This window comes from Marmota monax, unplaced genomic scaffold (genome assembly GCF_021218885.2).
Source record: "Marmota monax isolate L192 unplaced genomic scaffold, Marmota_monax_Labrador192_F-V1.1 WCK01_AAM20220418_F8-fsc00024, whole genome shotgun sequence".
NCBI lineage: Eukaryota > Metazoa > Chordata > Mammalia > Rodentia > Sciuridae > Marmota > Marmota monax.
In genome coordinates, this window is record NW_026695224.1 from 23,892,814 (window position 1) to 23,905,557 (window position 12,744).

The window sequence follows — 12,744 nt, forward strand, 5'->3', positions numbered from 1 at the left end:
GTAAGAACATGGTCACATTCAACATCAACATTCTTGAATTGCTTGTGGTGGGTGGTTGTTTTAAAAATATGTTTGAAATATCAGAATGCCACTTTGAGAAATTTTAGGCTGTTCTTATAAATACTCCATACACATTTACCATGTAACCCTGTGACTGATAATGAGATTAAGAGATTTATCCTAAAGAAATGAAAACTTTTGTCCACAAAAGAACACATACAGTAGTGTTCATAGTAGGTTTATTTATTATTTATTGGTGCTGGGGATTGAACCCAGGGCCTTGTGCATGTGAGGCAGGCACTCTACCAACTGAGCTATATCCGCAGCCCACAGTAGGTTTATTCATAATAGCCCAATACTGGGAACAACCCCAATGTCCTTCAGTGGGTGAACGATTACACAGGTACACTCATGCCACAGAATGCACTGATGAGCAATAAAAAGGAATGAGCTGTTGACATAGACAACAACGTGGACGAATCTCAAGGGAATTATGATGATCGAAAAAAAGCCAGGCTCAAAAGGTTACATACTGAGTGAGAGGAAAAGGAGATGGGTGTGGCTATAAAAACACCAGGGATGTGTGTGATGATCCGGCAGCTCTGGATGGTGGTGGCAGTAACCAGAACCTACACGTGAAAAAACTGCATAGACTACACACATTGTTTATAGTTATGCAAGATGTAACATTGGGGAAAATCAGGTTAAGGGCACACAGGCATTTCTCTGTACCATTTTTGTGACTTGTGAATATATCAAAATGATTTTTTTTGTGTGTGTGTGGTGCTGGGGATATAAACTAGAGCCTTTTGCATGCTAGACAAGCAACTTCACCACTGAGCTGCATCTTTAGCCCAAAAAACAACATAAGAATTAGCTGGACACAGTGGTGCACACCTGTAATCCCAGTGGCTTGGGAGGCTAGGGCAGGAGGATCTCAAGTTCAAAGCTACTTTCAGCAAATTAGTGAGACTGTTAAAAAAAAAAAAAGGTGGGGGAGGCTAGAGATGTGGCTCAGTGGTTAAGCACTCCTAGATTCAATCCTCACTACCAAAACCCCCTCAAAACACAAAAACAAAAAACAAAACTTACACATAAACTGAGAAAGTCCATTCAAGTCTCTACACATGGTTCTCTATCCTTAACCACTTAAGTTTCCATTACAATTGTCCAGTGTTCCTTTATACAAATAAAAGCATACACAAGTCTGCATTTCATCCCTTCTCTGGCTTTTTTCACAAAAGTGTACCATATTCGCAGGTCTGTATTTGCATTTTGCATTTACTATACCCTACCGCTCTCTCCACATCAGTTTCTACAGAATGACCACATTCTTTGTGCATGGCCTCCAACTTCATTGTATGGATGGACCAGTCTGTTCAACCAGATGGATCCGGATGGATACTTGGACTGTTCACTTAGTGGTGCAGAGTGGGGACAGTGTTCTTTTTTTTTTTTTTTAATATTTATCCTTTAATTTTCAGTGGACACAACATCTTTATTTTATTTTTATGTGGTGCTGAGGATCGAACCCAGCGTCCTGTGCATGCCAGGCGAGCACGCCACGGCTTGAGCCACATCCCCAGCCCGGGACAGTGTTCTTTTAAGTTTAAGGAATCCACAAATGCTGCAAGATAGTAAGAGCCAACAGAGACTGAATATCTTCTTGTCCGAGCTTAGCTTTCATCTGGTACCAACAGAGGTCCCCGACCCTTCTGAGGAGAATGTCTGTTATCATTTCCTTGGGATTCAGAGGTGAGAAAGAAGGGAAATGCAAATGGACCTGGAGTGGAAACACCAGGTTCAAGTCCCCACTGTTTCCTGCCTTGTGATATTGCCCATGTCATTCAGTCTTTCTAAGCCTCAGACACTTTATCTGACCAATGAAGACAAGGTTTCCAGTCTTATCCCACAAGGCTGTGGTGAGGGCCAAGCACAGCTGGCCCTCCATACCTGCAGGTTCTGCATCTACAGATTAAACCAAGGATTGAAAATATTTGAAAAAAAATTTAACTGTACAGAACATGTAGACTCTTTTCTTGTCATTATTTCCTGAACAATACAGCAAAAATGACAATTCCCATGGCATTTGCATGGGATTGGGGATTGTAATTTTTAAAAAATACTTATTTTTTAGTTGTAGTTGGACACAATGCCTTTTATTTATTTATTTTCATGTGGTGCTGAGGATCGAACCCAGGGCCTGGAACATGCTAGGTAAGCACTCTACCGCTGAGCCACAACCCCAGCCCCTGGATTGTAATTAGTCTAGAGATGATTTAAAGTATACAGAGAATATGCATAGATTAGTTACAAATACTATGCCATTTTATACAAGGGACTGGTACATCCTTAGATTTTGGTGTCCACGGGGGATTCTGGAACCAGCTCCCCTGTGCATACCAAGGGATGACTGTCTCTGAAAATCACAGGTTATTGTTTCTAAAATGTAAATTGGTGAGAGGCTTAAGAAATGGGACAGATTTATTAAGAGTGTTGTTTCCAGAATTAAGACAACCATCAATGACATAGGTGGCACAGTGAAGTCTATAATCTGGGCAGCTAAAGGACATAGGCGACAGTGGGCTTGCTATTCCTATCTCCTGTGGGCCCACACAAATTCCTGAAGGACCAAGAGACACAGCAGTCATGGGCTCTCACTTGAGAAGCTGCATTCTTTTAATTTAAAAATCCAAGTAACATCAGACCCAGACTGCCCAAGATTTAGGAAATATGACCATTTTCCTTCTGGGACAGATTCTTCCAAACCAGTGGAGTCCTGACCCATGTAGCACACATCTGCTGGGCTGAAATGGAATAAATCTAGCTCTTGTGAATCACCCTACTGACAGCAACAACTGAGAGGGATAACAGCTGACTTCTGGGTCTAATGATATTGGGTCTGTTGAAGGAATATGATCATGTATTTTTGTTCCAGGAACCAGCCAAGCCTGAGCTGGCTTAGCTACCAATATCAAACAGGTTCAAGTATTTTTAAGCAAGCTGCTAGTGCAGAAAGAGACACAGGCACCAGAGAAATATGATAGGGATGACCACCAGAGATAGCCGTCACTTATATCCAAGTTGGGATGGAACAAGTGTTCAGGAAGACAGCAAAGAACTCTGTAGAAATGTAGACTCAAAAACTCACAGATCTTTGCTATAAATAGCATCTTTCTGGGTAAGGCTGTTTTTGTGGCTGGCCATTTAATACCCCTTAATCATACATCTACTTCTGCCTTTGCACTATAAATTTAATTCTTAAAAAAACAAAAACGGAGGAAAGCAAATCCAATTTTTAATTTTTTTTATTTTTCTAAAATGAATACATGTTCAGTCATGTATAAAATTAAAAATTAAAAAAATCCCCTTCTCTCTACAAAACTGTTAATACTTTCTTATGTATTATTCAAGAAATTTGACAATCATACACATACATGTATCTGAACTTCCTTTTCTAAACTCAAACTTATCTTCTAAATGCAATAAATTGACCTTATTCAAGAGAATGATATAAACATATTTTAAAGAGAACCATCATTTTGAAATTCAAATTTTTCTTTGGATTTTTTTTTGTTTGGATTCACATAAGCAAAGAATGGACTTGTACCAAGAATATATTGTAATGTTCCATAAGTCATTATTCCATGTGCAGTAAAAACCCATGAAGTTGTCTGGCCAAAAGTGACATTCTTCTGTTGGGAAGGATTATACATTCTTTTCTTCTGGATGGATCCTGAATTCCAGACCTCAGGTTTAATTCTTCATACAATGATACATTTAGGAGAGGTACAAAACACTTATTGAGTTTTCCAGCCATTGTGAGGGGCTTACAGAATAGCTTCTTTGCAATCCAGTGAGTTAACTGACTCCTCTTTGCCCAGCCCACGCCCACTTGCAACTTAAATTTTCCAGGGGTAGCTCATCTGGAAGCCCTGCCCCCTTTTCCCGGTGAACTGTGGCAGCGGAAGGACTATGGGCTATCTGCTGAAGACAGCTGTGTCCAGAACAGTTCAGGCTAAAGTTATCTCCTGCCTCTGTGACTTCTGATGAACTCTGAAGATAAGGTACTTTCAATTTGCTTGGTTATTTTCCCTCATTTAATCAATAACTATACTTCTTTCTCTGTCTGTTTTAGTACCGGGGAATGAACCCAGGGGTGTTTTACCACTGAGCTACATCCTTGGTCCTTTTTCTTTTATTTTGAGACAGGGTCTCACTAAGTTGTGAGACTGGCTTTGAATTTGCAATCCTCCTGCCTCAGCCTCCAGAGTTGCCGGGATTACAGTGTGTGCCACTACGTACCACATGCTTTTCCCCTGTGAGTCCTGGATTCCAGGCTTTATTTATTTATTTATTTAAAAAAATAATTTTGGTTAGGGGGCTGGGGTTGTGGCTCAGTGGTAGAGCGCTTGCCTAACATACGCAAGGCACTGGGTTTGATTCTCAACACAACATATAAAAATAAATGAATAAAATAAAGATCCATCAACATCTTAAAAAAAATTTTCTTTTGGTTACTCCCTCAATAACAGGATTCCAAAATCCAAAGTTGGTTGTGCCAAAGAATGCTGCTTCACACAACTGGGAGCTAAGCCCACCTCTACTGAAGTTGGCTTGCTACTTTTGAAGTTCTGGCAAGTTTTACAACAAAGAATTCTTACAAAAGATGGTAGTTCAGAATAATTTCCATCACTTATATTTGGTAGAATGTTTTAAGAAGGCTAAAACACCAACATTTCTGGAGGCTTCTCTTTCAGTTTCTTGACTTTTAGGTAACCCCTGATGGCTAAGACAGCTCCCACGGTAAAGACCCCAATACCCAGGGCTGCGAAGACCCCAGCTCCTATATCTCCACCATGGAAACTGCAGCTGAAGCCACTGTACCCTTTGCTTTGGTACAGTGCTTCCCTCTCTTTACACACAGGCGAGCCATAGGCAGCGGAGAGGTAGTGGAAGAAGTAGTACAAGGCTGGGATGTATGCCCCAGCAATGAGCATGTCCAATAGGCCTTCGATCACCAGCCACAGAGGACAGTGCCATGGGACCCGCAGGACACCCATGGCAATGACCAGGCAGGAGAAGGCCATGAGGGCTCCACTATAGGCCATTGTTGCAGTGACCATGGGCAGCTTGAGCTGGTAGAACTGGATATCCAACTGCTGGGCTTTCTCTCCATCTGGACCCTCAAAACCACTGTAAGCCCCCCCATACTGGTAGTAGTAAATACCCCCCAGGCTGGTGATGCCTGTGTAGCCCCCTGTGGAATTGTAAGATACAGAGCTGCAGGCCAGGATCAGCAAGTTCAGCAGAACCTCCAGCATCTGACAGCAGGCTGCAAAAAAAGGGTGCATTACCATTTTAAGAGATGCTTTTTGCAAATGGAGGCTCTTCCACCTCCAGGCTCATCTTCCCCAAGGAAGCTCAGACCCCTGGCTCTTCATTCTGCTCCCTGGGGCAATCAAAACTGTGTAATTTAGCATTAGGTGGTAGCACGGAACCATGGTCTCTAGAAATGGTGTTGGAAATACTTTGCATTGAAAAAAGTAACTCCTTAAGAGCAAAGCAGCCTGCCCAGGAGAGGTCAGAAAGAGGGGAGAGAAGTCGTGCCCATTAGAAAGAAAGGCATCCTGCAGGGAGGGCGAGAACATTCCATACCACCACCTAAAACACTAAAAAAAAACGTCATCTCTTTATGTGTGCTCTACGGTCTCTTCAATTTGAAAGAGATTTCTCCAAGTTTGAAGAAGATCATAGCAGTTAAAAATATGCAATGAAGTTTTAAAAAAAGCATGAAAATTATACATCAAAACATTGAATGTGGCAGCTGGGGGTGTGGCTCAGTGGTAGAGCACTTGCCTAGCATGTATGAGGCACTGGGTTCGATTCTCAGCATCGCATATAAATAAATGAAATAAAGATCCATCAACAACTAGGAAAAAAAAAATGTCTGTGGGCCTGGGAGTGAGCTCAGTGGTAAGCAGTAAAAAAAATGTTGACTGTGGTTTTTCGCTTATTAAAAATATCAAAGATTAAGTTAATTGATTTTAGGATACTTACTGGATTAAAGAAACTACTTCTGGATTTCAACTCCATAAATATGTCTTAAAGTTTAATTTCATTTTATTTAGTTTTCCTAAAGAGTAATCATTTGGGCTGGAATATTTCCCCAGAGTTCAATTCCTTCAGTGCCCATGGCTTCTTTATCTTGGACTAGGGAAGGTATCTGCTCTCCTTAAAATCAACTTTATTGAGATACAACTTACACACAATAAAATGTCTCATTTTCAGTGTACTGGCTTGATGAGTCTTGACAAGTGTGACCATAATCAAGATACAGAGCACATGAATTTCCCTAGGAGCACTTTGTGGTCAACTCCTCTCCTCCTCCCTGGGCAGCCTCTGACCTGCTTCCTCTGATTAGAAGTTGGTTTTATCTTAAATGTCATGTACCTGGAATTATACAGTAATGTACTTTCATGAACTCTGGCTTCTTTTGCTCAGCACAATAGAAAGTTGGTATTTCTGAGCTGGCACTGTACGCTCTGGGATCAGCCCAGTGGCCTTTCCCTGGCTGCAAGGGAAATAGGCCTGCTTCCAGCTGGCCTATTTCCTGTGTGACATCAATGTACTCTTTAATTGAAATGATGGTACTCTTTAATTGAAATGCCATCTTCACTTGTAACTCTCTGTCCAAATGCAAATAATATCACTGTTTTTCTTTAATTATAAAACTTATTGAAAGAAAGGAAATGTAAATAAGAGAAATAAATTAACCACTGTGAACATTATATATAATATATATTGATTTTTTAATTATACACATGTGTGTGTATATTTATACACACACACACACACACACATACATATATATGTGGTATGTATGTGTGGGTGTGTATGGTACTGGGGATTGAACCCAGGGCCTCTTGAGCATGCTAGGCAAGCATTCCACCACTGAGCTACCTCCCAGTATTTTTTATTTTTATTATTTATCTATCTATGTAGCTAGCTAGCTATTTACTTTGGTACTGGAATTGAACCCAGGGGCACTTAACCACTGAGCCACCTCCCCAGCCCCTTTTTTATATTTTATTTAGAGACAGGGTCTCACTAAGTTGCTTAGGGCCTCACTAAGTTGCTGAGGCTGGTTTTGAACTTTAGATCCTCCTGCCTCAGCCTTCCGAGACACTGGGATTACAGATATGCACCACCCCACTTGGCCTTTGGAGACAGGGTCTCACTAAGTTTCTGAGGCTGGCCTTGAACTTGCAATCCTTTGGTATTATATGTGTATGCCATAGTGCCTGGTGGACAATTTAGTTTCTAGACTTTTGTACCACATGTTCATAATTTTTATTGTTGTTTGTTTGCTTTTATCTACTATTGTATGACCTATTTTTCCACTTAAGAATATAGTATGAATATTTTTCTATCTCAGTAAATATAAATCTACTTCATAACCTTAAAAAACATATGATGGGCTGGGGATGTGGCTCAAGCAGTAACTCTCGCTCTCTCTCTCTTAAAAAAAAAGAAAAAAAAATATGATGGCCACAATTGAATCATTGCAATGTAAGGGACATTTAGGCTTTCCCAGCATGTTGCTGTATGAAAGGAATTTCTTAATAGAATGTTAGAAGGACTACAGCCCCCACCAAACCCTTTATTCCTCTTTTAAACTTTTGTGTAGGGCTGGGGATGTGGCTCAAGTGGTAGCGTGCTTGCCTGGCATGCGTGCGGCCCAGGTTCGATCCCCAGCACCACATACAAACAAAGATGTTGTGTCTGCCAAAAACTAAAAAATAAATATTAAAAAATTCTCACTCTCTCTTAAAAAAAGAAAAAAAAAAAAACTTTTGTGTAACCACAAAAGAATGCCTCGGGCTGTGGAAATGGCCAATGGCACCCTTAAAATAAAGCCCAGAGGCTCCCAGGCTTTCCTTGGGGTTGACGGCCCTCTCAGAACTCCAGGGAATATGGTTCTGAGCCAGCACCTTTCTCTGCCCTAAGAACCAGAGGTTCAGCTGGCAGGGTGGCACGTGCCTGTAATTCCAGTGACTTGGGAGGCTGAGGCAGGAGGATTGCAAGTTAGTGAGACGCTGTCTCAAAATGAAAGGGGTCAGAGATGTAGCTCAGTGTAGGGTACCTGGATGCAGTCCCCAATACCGCACAAAAGACAAAATAAAACCAGAAAAAAAAAAAAAAAACCCTCGGCAGTTCGCCTAGGGTCACTCCTTACTTGGACTCTGGCCATGGCATTCAGATCTGTTAATCAGTTAACACTGTTAAAGTCAGCTGCAGTTTGAAATCTTGATCTGATCTCAGTGCAGACAGGTTCTGCACAGGGTGTTCAATAAGCATTAGGATAAAGGGGACTGCAGGAGCTCCGAACACACAAAAAGAGGGGAGTGTGAGCATAAACTAGAAAACGACCACAACTTCTACCCTGAACCTTTTTAGGGCCATCACAAAGTTTTAGGGCCCCCTGTCCTTCCCCTCCTGCCCAGGATGGACTGTGCTGGCAACTCCTCCAGCTCAGGTTCCTTGTCAGGAAATCGCTCCTCTGAAAAACAAACTCGGAACACTCAGCACCTACACCTCAAGACTCTGAATGAGAGATCAGCACTACTGACTCTAGAAATGACAACTGTCGTGGAGTAAATAACCCTTTTTTTGGGGGGGGAGGGGCGGGTAACTCTCACTAAGCTGCCCAGGCTGTTGAACTTGTGGGCTCAAACAATCTTCCTGCGCAGCCGTCAAGTAAGTAGCTGGGACTACAGGTGGGCACCACCAGTGCCTGGCTGAAGATTAACCTTTGAAACGTGCTTTGCAGTTAAGGTGAGAGGCTGAATACAAACCCCATGATTTGAGCACAAGGGAAAAAACAAAAGGGAAAGGAGAAGCTGCGGGGTGCAAACAGGAGCCGGGAAATGCACCTTCCTGCCGGGCTTACCCATCCCTCTCAATAATAAAGGAGCACAACCTACACATGCACAGGATTCTCTGGTGGCCTGATATGTGCATGTGACTTGGCTTCAGTCTGATCTCTATACTAAAAGCTTTTAGTATCAGAGAATTCTTGCTTGTAAAAGTAAATCTGGGGCCTGCCTCTTTTTGTTGGCCTCCTAGTAATCCATGGAGCTTTCTGAGTTAGATCACAGCCCAGATTTCAGCCCAGTCTCCCTAGAAAGAGAAGGAGGGCTACAATTGTTCCCAATTTTTGCAAGTCTGTTGGGGGTGGGGCATGACTTCACTGATAAGGAAGTCACAGAGGATCTACTCTAAGGTGGGTCTAAAGAGCTTCAGCTGACCTTTATCCAGGCATGTATTTCCTGCTTGAGTCAAGTTCCCGGTGTTCAATGGTTGTTTCTCTCAACACAATGCTGTATTGTGTATTTCTATGGGTCTCTGTCCATCCAGAGTTCCTTTCAAGCCCTCATTTGTTAGTTTCTGGAGGCTGAACTATTCTTTCACTACCTTGACTTAGAAACCCAACCTTCAGGCTCAAAGCCAAAGTGCCAGAAGCAATGAAGCCTAAACCACAGGGTCTGTTTCAGTCTGAGGCCCTAAGCCCTGCCCTTTCCTCTTGGTAAATCAATCTCAAAAGAAAAATGTCTCTAGGGAGAAACCTGTTAGCCAGCCTCTGGCTTGTTCCTGTTATTTACATGATCAAGAAAAGAAGAAACTAAGCAAGTAAACTACTTGAGGACTTAGGGTCAGGTTCTAAATTTCCATCATAGCTCCTTCACGTAACAGCTGTGTGACTTTGGATGACTTGTTGTACCTCTCTGAGCCTCAGGAGTTGTTGAGAGACTTAAAAGGCAAGGAGGCTGCACCAACACATGTAAATTAAGATAATGATCCCTAACTGGGATTGCCTAGAGGCCTTTCATTAAAGTTCCTTATAATCCTATAATCATGTACATCTTCGTAATCACCCTAAGATACATTTTCAGTTAGGAGCTCCATGATCTCTTCCCTTGGGCTGGGCTGTTTTCTCCCTAATTTATATGTAGCCCAGGAAGATTGCTTACAAATCCCACATGCCATTAGGGCTCACCCTGATGAACCAGATTTTCTTCATTGCTGGCTCAGGCAGGACCCATGCTAAGATGAGAACCCTGAGAGCTGACACTTAATATCAGCTCAGTGTTTTGCAGACTTCATGTACTCAATAAATAGGTTTTTTGGTTTTTGCTTCCAATAAAACAGAAAATACCAGTGTGTTTGATATGTAGTAAGGCAAGTGGAGTTTCATGGCATTTTTGTTTGTGCGTGTGAACTTGGTCTTAATGTAAAATGTATTTCTTACAGTGCATCTCAGCCAATGGCGTGATCAAAAGCTATTGATGAAGTATTTGGGCGTCAGGGCTCCAAGAAGACCATTTGCTCCTGTCTATGTGGTCTGGGCTGCAACCTGATGGCCCACTGGGGTGATTTTTCTTCTCTCCAAACTCAGCTACATTGTCAGAGAAGCCCCCACCAACACCTGGCAGCTCATGGCCAGTTGCACCTGCAGCCCTTGGGGCTCCACCTGGAGTCTGGAAACTGCAAACATGGCTGCTCAGTGCTCCAGGAGAGCAGCCTGTTCTACACTTTCCTTTGCTCAGAGAGACAGAACCTCATGCAGGTATGGAGATGAAAATGCGAGGGGTCCAACGTTTCTCTGCACAGGGCATATTTATATGAGTGCTATGGGTATTCTTAAAAATCACTTTTTTTCTCTGGTTTCTTGTCTGGAGAATGATAGCTCATAAAATAGTTTCTATTTCTTTCTTTCTTTTTTTTTTGGAAAGCAAGAACCTCAGATAGGTATGGAAATGAAAACACTAGAACCCCAAAGGAAAGTCTGTCCCCCACTTTCAGACCACTTGCAACAGCAAACAGTACACAGACTCCATAAAGGCTCACCTCTCCCTGTGCACAGGTATCTGCATTTGTGACATTCCAGGAGCCCCTCCGCCTCCGACTGGTAATATTCCACTTCCTCTAGTCCAGGCCTGGGGTGCGAGGGCACATATCTCCCCGAGGTGGGTTCACTATAACTGAAAAGCACACACAGCCATTAGGAATGGGCCTCCAATTCAGTGGCTCAGTCGGTATTAGAACTCTTGACTCTTCGCCATGGGCCTGAAAGTTACAGAATGTGCAGAACAGAAACAAGCTCTGCCACAGTATTTCAGACTCCAGAGGCTTCTTTGGTTTAGTGACACCACCAAACATCTAAACATGTGACCCAACACGGCTAGTTAACCCCAAGACCGATCCTGTAATCCTGAACACCTAAGTGCTGCCTTGGATGCTAGGTCATCTGCCTGTGGAAGCTGCCTAACCAGGGAGGGAGCTGGGAGCTGCCTCTAAGAGTTGAGGTTCTCAGTTCGGCAAGGACTAGGCCTCTCAGAACTAGTGTGTATTTACAAGACTATGGAGTCCAGGTTGGCATGCTCTTCTGTCTGTGGTTACTGTGGAAATTCTCCAAGAAGATGGGAGCTACAAACAACTTTTGAGATCTTCCTATCTTCTCTTCCTCCACCAATCCTGGCACTTTCTATCTTCTTTCTCCCACATTTATCTAGCACATTCTGGGTTCTAAGATTCAATAGGAGGCTACATTCTACTTGCTAGGCTCCAGGGATCTTTCTAGAACACAGAACTTACCTTAGATTTGAAATCCTTAAACATTTAGTACTGCACAGTAGGCCTTTGCTTATTTCTCTACACTTATAGCCTCAGGCTCACAGACCCAGACTCAGTGAAACTGACCTTCGCCCCAAAAGATGACATGCTCTCCCATGCCTCTGGGTCACTGCAGACACTTCCTCTGCTTAAAACACCTTCCACCTTCCTCCTTCAGCCTTCCCCTTCTTATTGCTTCTCTAGAACTCAGCTTGTGGTCCTTCCTCTGGAAAGCCTGCCTGAGCCTGCTCAGGAGCCCAGCTCTGTTCTTTCCTAATCCAAGTTTCTCCTGCAGCCCATTTCACACTGTGCTGCATCTGACCTGCTGACCTGTCATTCTCGTATACCAGGCTGTGAACACTAAGAGGGTAGATCTCTGCAGCCCTGTCCCGCCAACCTATCCATTAAATAAATGCTTAAGTAGAAAATAGACAGGAATAAATTGCCCTTTGGTTTCAAACCTCCAATTGGTGGTGAGCAAAAGAAGCGAAAAATGAAAGTATTTCCTTCACTCGCTTTGGGGTGGGGGAACTGGGACTCTAGTTTATAAGGAAACTTAAAAAGGCAGCCCTCAATTTTCCTAGTCGTGCAGTTGCTGTACAATGTGGCTTTAGTCAGAGAAACAATAGCTAGTGCCAATCTGGGCTCAACCTTTGTCATACTAGTTGGTTTTAGATAATGTAACATAAACTCAGGATAGTAGCTTTACAGCTGTGTGGACACAACTGCGAGAGACTGGGCTCAGCTTTTGAGTCCCTCAGTGGAAGCTGTGTATGAAAAAGCAGGAGGCAATCATTGCCACAGGATCTGTGTGCCTCCTTGTTGGGGATGGCAGGAACAATATCCTATCTATTCAGTCCACAGCACTGGTCACATTATTTGCACATTCAGTAACATTTGTGAATTTGGATGAAATGTTAGCTTCCTAGAAGGGCACATGAGGACAAGGGGTGGCCTGGTTCTTCCATCTCCACTCTCCCCTAGCGCACATGATCTTCCAGAACATCATGATCTTTGTTCTACCGGAGCTTATGGGAATTCCTTGTTCTTCAAGGTAGGGATAGCAAA

General features: G+C 42.8%; 1 protein-coding gene across 5 annotated transcripts in view; it reads right to left on the bottom strand.

Annotated features, from left to right (window-relative positions):
• Positions 1-12,744, bottom strand: part of Marveld3 (MARVEL domain containing 3) — a 34,857-nt gene that overhangs the window by 3,982 nt on the left and 18,131 nt on the right. For 4 of the 5 annotated variants that reach the window (XM_046434471.2, XM_046434474.2, XM_058576053.1 and 1 more), the window contains one exon: positions 10,912-11,045. In XM_046434471.2, the coding sequence (XP_046290427.1) occupies positions 10,912-11,045 (134 nt within the window). Of the gene's footprint in view, positions 1-3,290; positions 5,336-10,911; positions 11,046-12,744 lie in introns of those variants that run through there. The other variant, XM_058576054.1, reaches the window with a different exon arrangement.